The sequence below is a fragment of the Schistocerca piceifrons genome, chromosome 2 (assembly GCF_021461385.2).
Source record: "Schistocerca piceifrons isolate TAMUIC-IGC-003096 chromosome 2, iqSchPice1.1, whole genome shotgun sequence".
Taxonomy (NCBI): domain Eukaryota; kingdom Metazoa; phylum Arthropoda; class Insecta; order Orthoptera; family Acrididae; genus Schistocerca; species Schistocerca piceifrons.
In genome coordinates this window covers 420,557,850-420,578,086 of record NC_060139.1, presented here as the reverse complement: position 1 = coordinate 420,578,086, position 20,237 = coordinate 420,557,850, and the positions used below count along the sequence as shown (strand labels likewise).

The following is a 20,237-nucleotide window of genomic DNA, read 5'->3' as shown; positions in this document are numbered from 1 at the left end:
CCAACTGTCACAGTTGAGTGGAGAGGAGCCTCTTGTAGGTGTAGGTATAGGAAACATGCAGCTGTCCTCAACAGTTAGGGAGCCTAAGTCAGTTGCAAACTGGAACAGAAAGAAGAAGGTTCTGCAACTAGGTAGTTTGCATGGCAGAGGTGTGGGCCAGCAGTTGCAGGAAGTGTTGGAAAGTGAGTACCATGTCATGAGCTTTGGGAAGCCTAGCGCAGGGTTGACTCAGGTGACTGACAATGTAGGAGAGCTATGTAGGAATTTTATGGAAGAGGATCAGGTAGTGATTGTGGGTGGAGCTGGGAATAGCTTGATAGGGACAGGGTGTACGATGTAGGTGGTGACCTGGTAAAGATAGCTACTCAAACTGGTTGCACTAATGTGCACTTCATGCAACTGTTTCAGCATCATGACTGGCCTCATCTTGACGTTGCTGTCAGGTGTGTTAACATGAGGCTGGAGAAGGTGATGATGTCAGAGGGCATGGCTCAAATCGCAGTGGTGCCAGTTCAGTCTATTAATAGATCGTGTTTCACTAGGCATGGCATGCACTTCAATAGGAATAGGAAGGGGAGGCTGGCAAAGCTTATAGGTGACAGTGTAGTGAGCAGTGGTTAGATCACTCGTGGGAAAATTCCTGTAGTAGCTGGAGTTAGAGCTGCACCTTTTTTCAGATTGAAATCAGCTGACAGGTATCCCTGCTTAAAGGAAATCCCTCTAACAAAGGAATCACCTTCAAAGGAGGTCAGGTATCAAAGTAGTGAAGGAATGAGCATATTTCATCAAAATATAAGAGGTGTTAGAGATAAAGTTAGTGAACTACTTATAAATGTTGACTCTGACATTATTCGTTTATCAGAGTATCACTCAAATAATTTGACAATTCAAAGGCTTCCTTTACCAGGATACAGATTAGCTGGCTGTTTTTCAAGGAGTTCTTTGTGGTCATGGGGGAGTGGCAATGCACATAAGAAACAGTATTCCATTTGAGTCTGTAGATGAATCTCGGCACTGAAGTACCAAAAATAAGTTATATGTGGTGACTTCAATATTAATTTTTTATGTGACTATGCAAGGAAAAAGATGTTGGGAGGTCTCCTAAATTCATATGATCTCATGCAAACTGTGTTTTTTCCAACCAGGGTGCAGGGTAACCGTAGCACAGTCATAGACAATATTTTTATTTATTCTTCAATACTAGATGGGCAGTCTGTCAGTAAAAGAGTAAATGGCCTTTCAGAACATGACGCACAAATTTTAACATTAACATGTTTTTGTGCTCAAACAAATATTATACATAATTACAAAATATGTGGGAAAACGAATCCAATGGCAACAGAGAGTTTTTTAAACCATGTTAAGGAATGAGAGTGGCAGTAGTCCCGTTAAAATTAAATGCTACAAAGGTGGAGTGTTGCTTAGATAGCATAATAATGGGACATAATCTAAGTTTCTACTGGATAGAGGGATTTATGTGTTGATGGCAAGTCTGAACCTACTGGATAAGAAGCAACTGAACTCTCCACGTTAAAAGTTACATGGAGTAGGAAACAATGGTATCGCATCACTAGTTTCAACACTGCTCAGCTTCACTTTGGAGGAAGGCATCTTTGAGCAAATACGAAAGTGTTGCCCCATTTAGGTGTGAGTTACTGTGCAATCCTTTTTGCAGCACTGAACTCAGTGAGACATTGTTCCAGCTGGGAGGTACCGCTGCAAATGATACACTCCTCTCCTGTCATGAGGTAGAACCGAATAAGCTGGATACACAATCATTAAGGCTCAGTTTGTACAAAAAGTCTGTAGAAAGCCATAGGTGAACTATTACCAATTAATATTTTGTATGTAGTAGACTCATTGGAAGACAATGATGCATTGGATACTCCGCACTGTTTCGTATGTAGGAGTATGTACAAGTGTACAAAATGAATGGAGAATATGTGGTTCTGCGAGGTGGTTTTGGCAGAAGAGTTATTAGTAGCCTATTTGGGCTTTCTGGATGTGAATGATTTCGGCAGGTCAAATGTGTAACTCTGTCATAAGCAAACTATCAATACCTCTGCATTATACGAGAAAGTACAGTATTTGAAGGGAGAAGACAGAGCAGATATGGAGACACTGTTGGTAAAGTTCGTGGATTTGTTCCATCCTTCTGAACCTTTACACAACACAGATTCTGAATGGAGAACAAATCTCCAGTTTATAGGAAATCATACAGAATATCTCACCATTTGCGACCACTAATGGAGGAGCTTACCAACCAACAACTGAAAGAAGGTGCATTGGGGAAAGTAACTGTCCCTATGGAATCACCTAAGAAATCATTGAACAGGATTAAGAAATACAGGTTCTGTTGTGACTATCATTATTTAAATGATAGACTAGTTACAGATGCGTAACATATACCAAATACAGCAGAAACATTAGATAATTTGGGACAATGCAAGTATTTTTCAAAACTGGATCTAAAAAGTCATTATCAGCAGTTGCAAGTAGTGCTGAAGAACTGACCAAAGACACCATTTACCATCCCCTGGTGGCATTAACAATATCGATTGATGCCTTTTGGGATTAAAAATGCACCAGCCACATTTCAGTGATTCTTAGATAGGATGTTTAGAAATCTGAAGCCACGTCGCTGATAACAACCACCTTCCATCCAGCAGTGGTTCTAGCCTTGTAATTGACATGAATAAAGGAGTATTATAACCAGGGACATTTTACTGATGGTTCACAATATGATTCGAGTCACCACCACCTCCACAGCCCATGTCTAAGTGGAGAGGCACAGATCCATCCCGGTTCACCATCAGCCAATCCACCCACCACTGTAGGGCTCACGTCCTGGCTCTTATACCCATTGTGCATTACAGTGGTTGTGCAGTTATAGATGATGTGTTTATGGAGATACGAATGTTTGAAGTAGTTGCAAGAGTTCAACATGACATCATCTGTTCCTTTCATGTCAGTTTCAAGGGAAAAATTGAAGATTGTCATGTAAAGTTCTTGAGCTTTTACAAATCTTCTTCTTTCTGCATGTATTATGCATATGCCAGTGATGTACTCTCAGTTACACTCTGCATGTATTATGCATTTGTCTGTGATGTCCTCTTGGTTACAAATATTCTTGAATGTTAACACAACTATAATGGAAATTCCTGAATATAACAATACATAAAGTAAGGGAAAGGCATCTACTCACCTATAATAGACTGATGTGTGGAACACAGAAACATGTAACAGCAAATATTGTACCTTTTGAACTCTTGCTCTTTTTCTAGTAAAAGTATGCACATTCAACACTCAACCACACAAACAACCAAATGCACAATCCCATGGCCGTGGAAGACCAATTATGGATTCTTGATTATTGAAAGCATTTGCTTGCACTGAAGGAGGTGGAGAGTACAGCACTGCATCTGCATGGCAAAACTGCACAAGTAGTACTCGCAGCCCATCACCTGCTTCATGTAAGCATGTGGGTGCATGCACTAACTAATTTCCTCACTCGGTATCACATTGTTCCACTCAGTATTGCATGGTGTTCACTCACTGAATGCAAGGCAACAGTGCATGGGCCTGTCATGTGGCTGGAAAACCATAGACTCTACTTGTTCATCACAATGTAGCGGTACTAATGGGCCTGGCAAGCATTGGAATGCATTTAGAAATATAATTCCTTTTTAGGTGTTGATTTCCCATCTTTCCTAAGGAGACAGTGAATGCTGTATACCTGAGATTCATCAATTATTACCACAGCACCTGAGTATGATTATGTATAATGAAACATAAAATGATAATTGAATACTGAATGTTACCGAAGGTCATTGATTTAGTTGTGGAGCTCTATGAATTTGTGAGAGTGAAAGCTGATGGAACAATGCTGGAATTTAATCTCCAGCCAAAATCACACTGACCCTCAGGCGTATTTTGGAAAGAACAAATGAAACACATTCACGTTGATGAGCATGATAAGTGATTATAATTACCTAATTTACTTATTATTACCAGGAAAACTTCAGTCCAGCTACATTGTAGGTTCTCATGAGTAAATCGAACAAATGAACTAATAGGAATCATTACAGCTGATAATATTAAATGCAGTGACCACACAGAGGTGCGCAAAGTGCAGAGATGGGCATTATCTGAATAAATTTCCATCCGGATAATTATTCGAATAAGTACATAATGCAGACAAACATATTCACAAATAAATTATTTGTAACTTAAAGAATGAATAATGTAGAATGCCACTGTCTTTTCTTCACCTACTTCTTGTACCGAATTCTATGACTAGTGTTTATCCCTTGAACAGTTACAACTTGACAAACAGTTTATTAATGGTTTGTATAGAAACATGCCTCTGCAGCTTCCAGGCTATGAAACTAAAGGTTTGGTGGTTGATCCCCCACTGGTCCTACAATTTTCCCTGTCACTTACTGCTTCTTTCACCTCTCACAACAACAAAAATGTGTGGTCAAGTTGAGACATGTTTTGGAGTACTCTACTTGTTGAAATGTAGGTCTCCTACTAATTGTTTTTGTGAGTCAGTTCTGAGGTAGGAGGAAGTCAAGGGCACAACACTACTCCTAATAAAGCACTGCCATGTTTAAACAAACCTTCCAATTGAGTAGAGTTTTACTTGCTTTACAACATAACAAATGCAACATAAAAATATTTATAGGAAGATGGCCTTAGGGGTTACACTACCTATGCGGCTGCATTCAACTTTTTCTGCACCTGTCAGTACTTCCCCCTCCCCCTATTAATATCCACAAGTACTCTACGTAAGTAGTCAAAGATGAGAATGCAACTGACAAAAACTTTTAATCTTCAACACCTTTCCTAAATTGCTTACACTATCAGATGTGGCATTTCTTCGATATAATTACGCAGTTTATACTTGTTTTATGCTACAAAATGAGTCAACCAAGCAAGAATTCGGTGGCTGATGACAACTTACATCAACCAAATTTTAATCTAAATTCCAATGTTTGAGGAATGCTGCTGAATGTCCAAAGTAATTCAAAAATGTTTTAAGTGACCCTGAGTAAGTTTCCCAGTAGAAGATGGAATAGTTTTTCAATGTAACATGCGTCTACAAAGTTACATAGGGATTTGAGAGTGAAGAATTCCAGACAAGGCACTGAGTTTATGTTATATAAATGTTCATGATGTAGCAGCTTGTCCATGACCAAGGGAGGCTTACAAAAAACTACAGACATATAACAGCCAAAGAAAGGACGAAGAAACTGGGTCACAAATTCAAATGATGTCATGTCATAAAAAGATGACTTTCTTTTGAACATGACTTTTATTTTGGTGGGGAGGGTGGGAGAGGGTGTGGGGATGAAAGGAAATATGGAACTGCAATGAAATACTTGCAAAAAAACTGACTGCAGCAGAAGAGATGATCTCTCATATTTTGCCGACAACGATTGTGATTCAGAAGTCATACATCGCTATCCTCAAATAATGACAATAGACAACGATTGTGATTCAGAAGTCGTACATCGCTATCTTCAAATAGTGACAATTTTAGGAGATATAATACACCAACATCCCCTTTACACTTGTAGAACCTAATTTGTTTAGTGTGTCACAACGGCAAATCTTAAAAAGTCAAATACCTTTCTGATGAAACGTTTGAAAAAAAGAGCTTTTCTCACAACTGATTTAAAAGCAACAAAAAATACACTTGTTTAATAAATGCCAAAGAAATGGGGCAATAAATATCATTGGATCTCAAGTTATCTATTATTTGTACAGTTTTTTATTCATCCATGACAAAAAAACCGATTTTATTAATTTAAATGAAAAATATTTCGATTGCATATTTTTATTTGTTATTCGCAAATAATGAATAGTAATTTTTTAAAACTATTCATCATTAATAAATGGGAAAGAAGGAGGGAAGTGAAGTGCAACGGGCAAGCACACGCTATGCAGCTCATGCGCGAATGAGTGTGAGCATGTGATATTCACATGGCTGTGAACAAGTATTTAGCATCTAAGTGACCACTACCAAGCACTCACTCGTGTTATTGGGCAAAGACCCACTGGTCATCTTTGGTAATTTCTGCCAACATTCGCAATGTGCATTCATGCTCTCTCTAACACACAGCAGATGCATGGAGACCAAACATATAGGCCATGTGCTTGCTGTGCTTTAGTGAGGAAGACACAATGAAGGGGTAGCAGAAAAGAGGCAGATCTTTCAACATACACTATGTGATCAAAAGTATCCGGATGACTGTCTAAAAAATGACTCACAAGTTTGTGGTGCCCTCCATCAGTATTGCGGGAATTCAGTATCATGTTGGCCCACCCTTAGCCTTGATGACAGCTTCCACTCTCGCAGGCATATATTCAATCAGATTCTGGAATGTTTCTTGAGGAATGGCAGCCCATTTTTCACAGAGTGCTGCACTAAGGAGAGGTATCAATGTCAGTCGGTGAGGCCTGTTCTGTAGGATTCGGGTCAGGACTCTGTGCAGGCTAGTCCATTACAGGGATGTTATTGTCATGTAAACACCCCCCCCCCCCCCCCCCCTCCCCACAGGCCATGTATTATGAACAGGTGCTCGATCGTGTTGAAAGATGCAATCGTCATCCCTGAATAACTCTTTGACAGTAGGAAGCAAGAAGGTGCTTCAAACATCAATGTAGGCCTGTGATGTGATAGTTCCATGCAAAACAAGGAGTGCAAGTCCCCTCCAAAACACGACCACACCATAACACCATCGCTTCCGAATTTTACAGTTGGCACTACACACGCTGGCAGATGTCATTCACCGGGCATTCGCCATACCCACACCCTGCCATCGGATCACCACATTGTGTACCATGATTCGTCACTCCACACAACGTTTTTCCACTAATCAATCGTCCAATGTTTATGCGCCTTACACTAAGTGAGGCATTGTTTATCATTTGCTGGCATGATGCGTGGCTTATAAGCAGCTGCTCGACCATGAAATCCAAGTTTTCTCACCTCCCACCAAACTCATAGTACTTTCAGTGGATTCTGTGATGTGTGATGGTCTGGACAGATGTCTGCCTATTACACATTATGACACTCTTCAACTGTCGGCGGTCTCTGTCCGTCAACAGACAAGGTCGGCCTGTACGTTTTTGTGCTGTATGTGTTCCTTCATCACATCACAAATAGTTGAACTGGGGATGTTTAGCAGTGTGGAAATCACATGTACAGACGTATGACACAAGTGACACCCTATCACCTGACCACGTTCAAAGTCCGTGAGTTTCACGGGGCACCCCATTCCGCTCTCTCATGATGTCTAATGACTAATGAGGTTGCTGACATGGAGTATCTGGCAGTAAGTGGCAGCACAATGTGCGTAATATGAAAAACGTATGGTTTTGGGGGTGTCTGGATACTTTTGATCACATAGGGTATGACTCAGCAACTGCACAACCAGAAAAAAGGAGTACAGAGGGTTCAGGATAAAACAGATACAGAAAGAGGGAAAGGTTGGGGGAAAAGGAGATGAAGGTGAAGATGAAGACAGTGACAAGGAAAGGAGAGTGAGAAAGAGAGAATAGTGGAAAGGCGGGGAGGAGGGGAAGAATGTTAATAAATGTTTTCGAATATTCTAGGATATTCTTGAATGCAACTTGGAAATGTCACACATTCCATTGACCTACACTTCAGGAAAATCACCATAACTGATGAGTTATGCAACATGGTAAAGAGAGAAAACAACTCATAGAAAAAGGGTAGTCACTTATAATGATAAACCACATAAACAAGAATGGCTGTGTGACTGAACAATTTTAGCAATAAAAAATGACATAGTTCAACAAACAAATCAGTGAATACAGAATACAATACTAGGGGAAGAAAAAATATTTAGATCTATTTATATGACAATGAATCAAAACAGAAGTGTAAACTTCCCAACATAATTCCTAAATTCACATTATGTTCCTGATAAGTAGTCACAAAAAATCTTTTAAACACCACAGAAGCAGAAATGTTAACCAGAAAAGAAAATAACAAATAGGTGTTCATACCACAAATTCCACTTGTTACAGTTTATGTAACATTCAGTTTTCTAAGGCTCTAGTTTCTAGTGACTCTAGCATATGGTACGAATATCAGTAAAGCACAAGGGCACATAGTCTAATAGTGTGGACGGAATTTAAAAGAATAGTGTTTCTCATACCAGCAGCTATACATAACATGTTGGCTTCTAGGATAACAACAAAACTTATTCATCTTTGCACCTGAAAGCAAATTACCAAATTTATTTTATGGGAATATACTTTGAATAAGTTAGATGCTATATAAATTAAATGATTACCTGCAATATCGAAACTGAACTCCCTTTAGTGGACTACAAAAATCAGATTAAAAACTAAACTTAATAAAGCTATTATTGAGCCAATTACTGTCTTAGGTACAGAGTGCTGGACAGTTATTGAAAAGAACCACAAGAAGATCAGAGCTACAGAAACTGACTTTCTAATACAAGCATAAAGGCTCTCCTGTTTGGAACAAAGAACAAATGAGGTTGTACGCAACAAAGATACCCTAATGGATGAAATAGAATGCAGACAACTATTTCGGTTTGGGCTCTTAATGAGCATGGGACAAGAAGGAATACTTGAAAGATATTTGAATACAGACCGACAAACAAACTGTACAGAGGAAGACCATGACTTAAATGGATTTAAGGGATGAAAAGGAAATGTCGTGTGACGAGGGCCTCCCATCGGGTAGACCGTTCGCCTGGTGCAAGTCTTTCGATTTGACGCCACTTCGGCGACTTGCGCGTAGATAGGGATGAAATGATGATGATTAGGACAGCACAACACAGTCCCTGAGCGGAGAAAATCTCCGACCCAACCGGGAATCAAACCCGGGCCCTTTGGATTGACAGTCTGTCGCACTGACCACTCAGCTACCGGGGGTGGACATTTAAGGGATAGAAACTAGTATGACCGGTTCAAATCTGACCATTGAAGGCATCCAATATAAGTTATTATGGAGGTTGAGATGTGGCAGGAGCTGTAGGACCCCAGTGTAAATAGAAATTTGTTTCCAGTTCAGAATACAAGTGAAGCAGGTCCTTTTCTCTTAGTTACTTTATAAATCATGTAGAAAAAGAATTAAAAGGAAACATTATCCTTAAGAAGGATATGGCATTAAGAAAAGGAAACTGTCAAATGATAACAGTATTCATGGGAGGGAGTGTCACAGCAGTATGTTATATCTGTAGAAAATATGTTTCTTCTATACAGTACCATCACACAACAATATTAGTAAACATATCATTTAATTTTTCTTCTGTTGGCCCAGCTTCGGTGGCCTTTATAATGATACTGCAATCATCAGAAGAAGTGTTATTTTTACTTTATAAATGTTAAATGGGATGTCATTTATTCAGAGAAAGAATACAAGTGGACAAAGTATCGAACCTTGTGACATGCTGGTTAGGATCTGCTCCCAGTTAGAACATTGTTTTACATACAAATTAAAAAGAATTGCCAAACACTGCTCACAATTAGTAAAATATGAACTAAATTAGTTAGCAACTGTACCTTCACTAATATAAAATTTGAGTTAGAGAGGATAATGTTTAGATTTACACACTTGAATGTCTCAGCAGGCATCACAACAAATTATGGTGGTTGTTATTTTGCAAAAATTTTATTATGTGGTTGGTAAACTGATTGATAGCATCTACAGTGGAGAGGCTCTTTGGAATCTTAATTTCACCCATTCAGAAACTTATTTTTGCAGATATGGTTCTAGAACACAATACAGTTATGTAACTATATAAGTGATTCTATTTGTGAATGTGGATACAATGTGTATGCAGGTGCTGAAGTAACAGTTAATTGTATTGAAAATAGGCTTAAGTAATTTAACACAAATATCATTTTCTCACAATCAGTTTTCTATTTGTTTCCAAGTTCTGGGTGTATACGGGGACAAGGAAAAAAATTTCCGGATATCCCGTTTAAAAAATATGCTTTTTCCCGGGCGAAAATACACTTTTTCCGTGCTAAGTGACAGTAGGTTTTCCGTAGATTTTCCCTCGGAACTGTAAAACTTATCAATCCTTTGAATGGTTAACGTTTTATACAATCGCGTAGAACTTCCCGGAAAAAAAAGAAAAGACGGGGCAGAGAAGGTTTTTCGAGAGACTTAATAAAAAAAAAAGGAGAGAAGTTTTGGAAAGACCTTTGATTTGCAGCAACATATACGCTGCATATTTTCGTATTACGAAAGTATAAATTCGAATTGCACCAAACACAGCGCGTTAGTTTCCGCAGCGTTGAAACCGAGGTTGCGATGTCCTTTTGTAAGCGAGTCATATCTCAAGCCAAGAGATCTCGCCAGTCGATGACAGCAACTATTCAGAGCGTAGGACATGTGTTATAGTCAGCCAATAGCAAGATCACTGGTTATGTAGCGCGAACACACAGGAGGAAAATTAACGGTTTACATTAATGAACACAGTACCATATATCTACAAGAAAGGCTAAGCTTTCACATATAACATTGGTCTCTAAGATTAACACGCTACAACAGAAGCTAAGCTTTCACATGTAATATTGATCTTTTTTCCGTGTGTTATGCTTTAAGATGCATCACACAAATGTGCCAGTAAATTTAAAATTATGACAAATGTCTCGGCGCGAAATTCTTGTAAGTGGCTGGTTCTCAAACTGTTCAGTTTCGAACGCTCTGTGATTTAGATATCCATCCCACTTTCTCACACGTAACATATTTCATCTTGCGTACAAAGAAATTTACTTTGAAAGTAACGCTTTTCTAACCACCGTTCGCAGTACTATCCGGAGACTGTTAGAAATAGGTTCGATTTACCAGTTGCCAGAGAGCGCCAGAAAACAGACATTATTCTGCGTGTGCAACTGCAGGGGTGTATAAAGCACTAAGAGAGCTTACATTACACCATAAAAGAAACAGGGCACCAGAGGATACCCCAAAGAGCATTGGAATTTCGTAAACCATGCTAAAATGCATAATTCGGCTTGAGGTGCAAATTGGCCTTTTCCAGATTCACAATGAAGTAGGTCCCATCTGATATTAAGCTTTTCAGTGTGGTTTCTGGGATGTAAATTTTCTTGGAGTACCAGTACTCTACGATCCATTTTTTGTTCTTTATTATGGCATAATGCCATACATGGCAGATGATAACGTACACTTGAAATTCAGCGAACAGTTGGAACTAGCCAATACTCTAGAATGAAACACATCGTTTCAAATAAAATAATTGCCTCAGCGAAAAGATTAATAAAGCCAAATTTCTTTAGCAAACTTGCAAAAATAACTTCGTTGTTCTACAAGGCGATTAATGCTTGACTGCTACTAACTTGGAAATAAAATAAAAATCAGAAAACTGAAATTAATAATATATTTTTGCCCTCCGTAATTATGTGAATGTATTTTAATTCACTTGATAGCTTCCGCCCACAGAAATCCGTTTTGTTTTCATTTGACATGGGAGCTGTACACGAAGAGAAGCAGCGAAATCACTTTAACGTAAACACAGGTCACGCGGAGACTAACCCCCTCCCCACTACAACTCAGACAACTCTGTGCAGGCGCGAATCTGGCAGCTAGGGCGCGCGAGAAAATTTTTTCTCGTTTATATCTGGCTGCTTGCTGCTACTACCGATACAGCTAACAGCCAAACTTCAAGTAGCGGGAAGCGGGAGAAGGTACTGCTTATACGTGAGTCAACTGCGCATGCGCAACAGACCGCTGGCAACTGGTCAAACGAACCTAATGTGAACAGTTGTGACGTCATGATTATAGCAAGCAGTTCATTGTTACGAAGAATTACAGTCTGCGCCCTACGACCTTTGACATATTTTTGCTATTTGCAGACGCTTGTGCGTGCACCGTGTTTTGTTGTTGTAAACTGCGCATTTCCTTTGCCACTAAAGTTTTATTTTTTTCCCCCTCTCGTTTATATTTTATTGCTGCAGTATTTCTCCAGTAGCAGAATACAATAACATCCTTTGCTAGAGAATCAATTCTGCAGTCAAAATTACAAAAATGTAACTGAAAGCTAAAACAACGAAAAATTCCCGGAATTCCGAAAAATTCCCGGGTTTTTCCCGGATGAAAAAATTCCCGGGTTTTTCCCGGTTGTCCCGGGTCGTATACACCCTGCAAGTTACGGTAAACATGCAAGACGGCTGGCATGCAGCAGGCAAGTGGACATGCACTTTGTTGGAGTACTATTTATTTATATGTCAGCTTTTGTTCCCCTTCCTCTTCTCTTTTTCTGGTTTAGAATACTTCACCCAAATCTTCCTTTGCTCAATAAGCTACTTCCCTAAAACTCTGTCCATATTAAACCCTATAAGCACTAACAATTGGCAGTTTTCACACTTTCCACATAAAAAGTCTTTATCCATGGATGCCACATGGGAATTATAGATACTTAAAAATACTGATAACGTTGTCAAAGAAAGTACTCTGACCATATAGTCCATAGGAAGAAAGGCACATCATTTTGGCCTATTCCCAAGAAGACACTGATCAATACTCCCTTGGAGCCCAACACCACACATATTTTGAGAACTTTAATCCATACTTTGCTAGAGCTGTCACAACACCCTCTCTATGTCATATTGGGATTTTAAGCTCTGTTCGTGACCATGTAGAAAAATAATATTCAATTAAAGAAAGTCCAGCTTTCAGTAAGTACACAGACCACTCTGAATACTAAATATGAGCAAGTGCGATTTTTTTTTTTTTTTTTTTTTTTTTTTTTTTTTTTTTTTTTGAGAAAAATGAATGTTTAGAAGTTTGTTTATATTATGTTCATAAATGTGCCTCACTGCCATACAAATTTCACTGTCATTTCCGTACAATGCAAGCTGCTGGTAGATATTTAGCAGATAAACTTTTCATTGTAGCAGTAGTAGCAGGTGATACCCCCCTCCCCCAAATCTCCCTTCTGTAATAGAACTACAAGAAGCTGGCTGTTCCTTCTGCAATACAGCAGAAGACTTCGAAGGAATGTAGCCACTGCATATGATTGCTGGCAGCAGTGGTCATAAGAATGTACAGTTGCAAGAAGACCGGGCTCCAGATGGTCACGTGGCACTACCGAGAGGGAAGACCATCATGTTCGGTGTATTGCTCTGGTGCACCATACAGCATCTGCAGCAGCAATTTGAGCAACAGTTAGTACCACAGTGACACTAATAGCTGTTACAAATCAGTTACTTCAAGAACAGCCCTGAGCCAGATGCCCACCGCATGCATTCCATTGACCCCAAACCACCACCATTTGCGACTTCAGTGGTGTCGAGAAAGAGCTCATTGGGGACAGAGTGGGGATCTGTTGTGTTTTCTGATGGAAGATGATTCTGCTTCGGTGTCAGTTAAGGCAGTGTGTTGGTTAGGATGCCAGTTAAGGGCTTGCAACACTACACACTGGACCTGCACCTGGAGTTATCGTCTGGGCTGCGATTTCGTATGACAGCAGGAGCACTCTCATGGTTACCTCACACAGCATGACTACAAAATTGTATGTCAGTCTGGTGATGCAGCCTGTTGTGCTGCCATTAATGAACAGCATTCCAAAGGTGTTTTCCAACAGGATAACACGTGCCTACATACCACTATTGTAATCCAACATGCTCTACAGTGCGTTGACATATTGCCTGGGCCTTATCAATCACCAGATATGTCTCCTCTTGAGCACATATGGGCCATCATCAGACAAAAACTCCAGCATCATCAAAAAATGACTTATCTCAAGCTTACATTAACCTGTGATCTTGCAATGATAATCACTTAAATATGTTTCTTAGACAAATGCATTCCTAAAATTTCATTACCCTACGGTAATTATTTTTTGGTGTTGCCGTTATTTCTGTCAATGTATATGGATAGTCTATGTTGGAAACCAATAGCTAATATTTATATTTAATCAATTTTCTGACAGATTGCTGACACCTTTTATTACATAATTTTATGAGTAACTGTCATACTCTCATCTGTACTCACTAACATGCACAGTTATCGCTAGGGATTTCAAATCTAAAGTATTACAGTGTTAATGCATCTATTAGCTTATTAGTTGATGTAGAAATGATTGTATAATACAATAACATTACTTTTATTTGATTTATAGGAGTCTGGAGTAAGCAAAACAGTGGGTGGCTCCCAACTATCAGATCTACTACTCTCTTGTAAAGCAGTAGTTAACAGTATATTAAAATGAGGCAAGAAACAAACTGATAGCAGTGCAAGTTTAAAGTGCAGGAAAACATGCTCTAGCCTCTTTATTTTTTGTCTTTATTTACATATTTTTCATTGTTATAGCTATTATCTTTTACTCATCTTCTTTCTCTTACTTCTGTATTTATCTTTGTAGGCAGTCTACATACTAAGGGCAAACAGGACTTGTGTGCAACTCTGTATTGTTCATTTGCAGTGTGGTAGGTGTGTGTCAGGTACAAAATGGAATCTCAATACAGTATAATAAAATCCCTCTTAAGACAAAAAACAAAATTTTCCAAATTTTGTTATTAAACAAAGGCGGGTCTTTCTCATCGCTGACCCACTTTCTTGGCATATACAGGGTGTCCATAATTAAAATTCAAGCTTCAAAATGCTGTAGAAAGAGACCAACTGCTCCGAATGACGTCAAATTTGAACACCATATTACTGATCCGGAGGAAAAGTCATGGCACAAAAACAAAATTTTTTCATAAAAATCTGACCAGTAGATGGCGCAGGAGAAAGAAATGCCATAGTAGAAAGAGAAATGGACATACGTGGCCTGGATATTCTAGGGGTTAGTGAGACTCACTGGAGAGGGCACGAGACCAAGAGGAAGAGCAGCAAGCAGATGGATAGATCAAATCAAGAAGATCTCTGGTATACCTCTTCAGCATGCACTAAGAGAAGCTGGTAACCATCCGGGATGGAGACGCTTGGTTCATGGGGTCACAACACTCAGCAATGAGCACAACGATTTATGACATGAGATGGTGCAGTAAGCAGCAGAATATGCACACCAACAGATGTGCAGCACATGGCTGTTGCCTAGTTTGTGTCCGAGACACCTAACATGACAGTTTCCAAGAAGGACTGTGCACTACTGGTAAAGCTCTTTTACAAGAATGACGACTCTGCAGTAGCCTTGCAGGAGTTCCGGGCACTCAAGGGTATGGTTAAAGGTACTGATCTGATGTCTGCTTAGTGTCTAAAGAAAATGATTAAAATACTCAAAAGGACACATTCTTTTGAAGTGCACTGTGGCAGAGGGAGGAAAGCAGCTGATCCAATGTCTGCAAAGATGTGGCCACAGAACTGCAGCAGGGGTTGAGCAGTGGGTGCAAACATGTAGTGTACAGGGAATTGCCCAAACACTGGACCTGCCTGCAAGCATTGTGCATATAATCCTATGGAATATCCTGCATTGCTGTCCATACAAAATCACCCATTCTCAGAAGTTGCTTCCTGCTGACCTGCCAGTGAGACTAATCTTCAAAGGAAAGCAGAGTATGGATGGGGGACGGTAAAGTCCTGGTTGTGGGAGCATACAGGGATGAGGTGGAAAGAGGGTAGGGCAGCTGGTGCAGTCAGAAGGTTAAACCGGGTTTGGGGGGAAGGGGTGATAAAGAGACTGTAGGTGTACTTGTGGAGTAGAGGGCTGTGGAGTGAGAACAGGTTCCCACATGAGCAATTCAGAAAAGCTGGTGTTGATAGGAAGGATCCATATGGCACTGGCTGTGAAGCAGTCAATAACATGAAGAATGTTGCGATGGGCAGTGTGCTCAGCAACTGGATGTTCCAGCTGTTTCTTGGCCACGGTTTGTTGGTGGTTATTCATATGAACAGACAACTTGTTGGTTGTCATGCCCATGTAGAATGCAGCACAGTAGTTGCAACTTAGCTTGTAGAACACATGACTGGTTTCACAGGTAGCCCTGCCTTTGATGACATAGGTGATGCTTGTGACTGGATTGGAGTAGGTGGTGGGAGGATGCACAGAACAGGTCTTGCATATAGGTCTATTGGAGGTACATGAGCTATGAGGCAAGGAGTTGAGAGCAGGAGTTTTGTAGGGATGGACAAGGATATTGTGTAGGTGCAGTGGATTTCTCATTTCAGGGCATGATGAGTGGAAGTCAAAACCATGGTGGAGAATGTGATTCAGTAGCTCCAGTCCTGGGTGGTACCGAGTAACGAGGGGTATACTCCTCTGTGGGCGGATGCTGTGACTTTGGGAGGTGGTGGGTGCCTGGAGAGATAAGACATGGGAGTACTGTTTCTGTACAAGATTGGGAGAGTAATTAAGGTATCTGAAGGCCTCAGTGAGACCCCCGGTATGTTTTGAGAGGGACTGCTCATCACTATAGATGCGACAGTCATGGGTGGATGGGCTGTATCGAAGGGACTTCTTGATGTGGAATGGGTGACAGCTGTCAAAGTGGAGGTATTGCTGTTGCTTCATAGGTTTGATATGGCTCAAAGTGGAAGTATTGCTGTTGCTTCATAGGTTTGACATGGATGGAGGTTCTGATGTAGCTATCTGCGAGGTGGAGGTCAACATTGAGGAAGGTGGCTTGTTGAGATGAGGAGGACCAGGTGAAGTGAATGGGGGTTCTCAGACACAATACAGATCACAAAGGTGACATCAGTGAATCTGAACCATGTGTGGGGTTTGGGATTCTGGGTATTCAGGAAGGATTCCTCTAGACTGCCACAGGGTGATGTTATGGGTGCCCACTGCCATGCCTCAGATTTGTTTATAGATGGTGCCTTCAAAGGAGAAGAAACTGTGGGTGAGGACACAGTTCTTCATGGTGACCATGAAAAATGATGAGACATAACATATTGTGGCAGTCAAATGGTTGGTTGTCGATCAAACCTGGGTAACAGTATTTATAAGAGACTTTTGTGTAGACAGTCACACTGGGCAAATGTGATTGATGGAAAACTGAATGCAAGTGTTTATCAAAACACTTTAAAAAATACCATGTTTCCCACAGTGTGGCAAGAGTTTAGAATCAAATATTTTTGTATTATAATGACATTATTCCAGTGGATCTCAGTGATTTCATCAGATGATGCCAATAAAAATTTATAAAATTTTGATGAAGCAAATCTTGGGATGGTGACGATTGTTAGTGGAAGATGCTAGTATAGGGGTTTATATTTGTAGCAAAATATATGGCACATAGCAGATGAGCTTGAATCTTTATCATATCAACAATAATGGCTCAGATTGAAGGCTATCAAAATGGGCCACATTAATTAGGTTCCTAATTGAAAAAAAAGAAAAAAACCCACTTCCCCTTTCAAAGTGCTTTTTTCCTATGTAGTTGAAACTATTTTAATGTGATCAGTGTCGAATTCCATGTTTTGCTGTAGTTATATCCAAATGTCTTGGTAAATTAAATTATCAGTTAAGATGTGTATAACATTTCTGATAACCTATTGCAGAAAGAAGAAATAGTAGCAATAATCTTTGTGTTTTTATGATACTCTCAGTGTTCTTTGCTCAGACAATTCTTTGCATGTACAGATTTTTCAGTTGTCAAAACTGAATTTCTGTTGATTGTTGCCTTTATAATTAATAAGAAAACACATTTACATGTCTGACATGTATACGATTTCCTTCTTTGATATAGAATGTCACCTGTAGTTTGTTTGAACCCTATTCTCATTAACTATGAGATTTTTGATATGGCTTGAAAGTGGGTGTAGTGCAACAATTGAAACAATGAATACATTTTCTCTTAGCATGCGTGCAACTACATTGCCCCCCCCCCTTCCCACACACACACACACACAGAGAATGTTTTCATCAGAGGAAGAAGATAAATTGGTAACAAGTAAAATATAATACTCCAGATTTACAAAATTAACCACAAAATGAGACTGAATACTCACCTGAACTATTGTTCCAGTAACTAATGATGTGTCCACTTCCTGGGGGAGCAGATGATGTTGCCCTTCTTTATCACTCAATACATCAGATGATGTTCGTTGAGGTGAACTTGACTGGAAGTTATGTGAAATTAATACCATACTACAATACAATGAAAAAAAGTATGTAGGCTAACAACCAAGAAATAAGAGAAGTAGAAGTACACTCCTGGAAATGGAAAAAAGAACACATTGACACCGGTGTGTCAGACCCACCATACTTGCTCCGGACACTGCGAGAGGGCTGTACAAGCAATGATCACACGCACGGCACAGCGGACACACCAGGAACCACGGTGTTGGCCGTCGAATGGCGCTAGCTGCGCAGCATTTGTGCACCGCCGCCGTCAGTGTCAGCCAGTTTGCCGTGGCATACAGAGCTCCATCGCAGTCTTTAATATTGGTAGCATGCCGCGACAGCATGGACGTGAACCGTATGTGCAGTTGACGGACTTTGAGCGAGGGCGTATAGTGGGCATGCGGGAGGCCGGGTGGACGTACCGCCGAATTGCTCAACACGTGGGGCGTGAGGTCTCCACAGTACATCGATGTTGTCGCCAGTGGTCGGCGGAAGGTGCACATGCCCGTCGACCTGGGACCGGACCGCAGCGACGCACGGATGCACGCCAAGACCGTAGGATCCTACGCAGTGCCGTAGGGGACCGCACCGCCACTTCCCAGCAAATTAGGGACACTGTTGCTCCTGGGGTATCGGCGAGGACCATTCGCAACCGTCTCCATGAAGCTGGGCTACGGTCCCGCACACCGTTAGGCCGTCTTCCGCTCACGCCCCAACATCGTGCAGCCCGCCTCCAGTGGCGTCGCGACAGGCGTGAATGGAGGGACGAATGGAGACGTGTCGTCTTCAGCGATGAGAGTCGCTTCTGCCTTGGTGCCAATGATGGTCGTATGCGTGTTTGGTGCCGTGCAGGTGAGCGCCACAATCAGGACTGCATACGACCGAGGCACACAGGGCCAACACCCGCCATCATGGTGTGGGGAGCGATCTCCTACACTGGCCGTACACCACTGGTGATCGTCAGGGGACACTGAATAGTGCACGGTACATCCAAACCGTCATCGAACCCATCGTTCTACCATTCCTAGACCGGCAAGGGAACTTGCTGTTCCAACAGGACAATGCGCGTCCGCATGTATCCCGTGCCACCCAACGTGCTCTAGAAGGTGTAAGTCAACTACCCTGGCCAGCAAGATCTCCGGATCTGTCCCCCATTGAGCATGTTTGGGACTGGATGAAGCGTCGTCTCACGCGGTCTGCACGTCCAGCACGAACGCTGGTCCAACTGAGGCGCCAGGTGGAAATGGCATGGCAAGCTGTTCCACAGGACTACATCCAGCATCTCTACGATCGTCTCCATCGGAGAATAGCAGCCTGCATTGCTGTGAAAGGTGGATATACACTGTACTAGTGCCGACATTGTGCATGCTCTGTTGCCTGTGTCTATGTGCCTGTGGTTCTGTCAGTGTGATCATGTGATGTATCTGACCCCAGGAATGTGTCAATAAAGTTTCCCCTTCCTGGGACAATGAATTCACGGTGTTCTTATTTCAATTTCCAGGAGTGTATTTGAAAAAAATAAATGTTAAGCATAAGCATGTTATAAAAGCTCATTACATTCTCTTCTTACTCAAAATTAATTATGTATCAATTTCACATTCTAACACATCAACTACAGTAACTTTTACAAGACTGGTTTTCTCTAGTCATTTGCAATCTTCAGACACATGTTCACACTTGGAAGGGTAACATATCAAAAACATCTCTGCTAATCTGCACCATCATAGCCAGAAGAATTGGAGATCCAACCCAGAGATTGGCTTAATGCAGCTCTCAACATAGGTATATCCTGCGTGGGTATCTTTATCTTAACATAACTGCTGCAACTAAATCCACTTGAACCTATTTACTGTAGTCAAACTTTGGTCTCCCTCTGTATTATTACCCCCCACCCTTCCCCTCCTTACTGAATTAACGATTCCTTCAGGCTTCAGGATATGTGATCTAAACCATCCTGTTCTTTTAATCATGTTGCGCCATAAAGTCCCTAATCTTCAATCTTATTTGGCACCTTTTTATTAGCTGTATTCAATCTACCCATCTAATCTTTAGCATCGTTAAGCAACACCACATTTCAAAACCTTCTGTCCTCTTTTGCTTAACGTTTATCATACATTTTTAATTATTAGTTTCTCCATATTTAGAGAGCGCTAGTGTTTACTTGTTTCACCTTCATATAAAAGTACACTCAAT

The 20,237-nt window shown here is 40.7% G+C and overlaps 1 protein-coding gene across 1 annotated transcript in view; it reads right to left on the bottom strand.

The window, feature by feature from the left end:
- LOC124775860 overlaps positions 1–20,237 on the bottom strand; it is a 416,537-nt gene that overhangs the window by 112,238 nt on the left and 284,062 nt on the right. Inside the window, exon 21 of the mRNA XM_047250694.1 lies at positions 17,930–18,040. Within this exon, the coding sequence (XP_047106650.1) occupies positions 17,930–18,040 (111 nt within the window). The remainder of the gene's footprint in view (positions 1–17,929; positions 18,041–20,237) is intronic.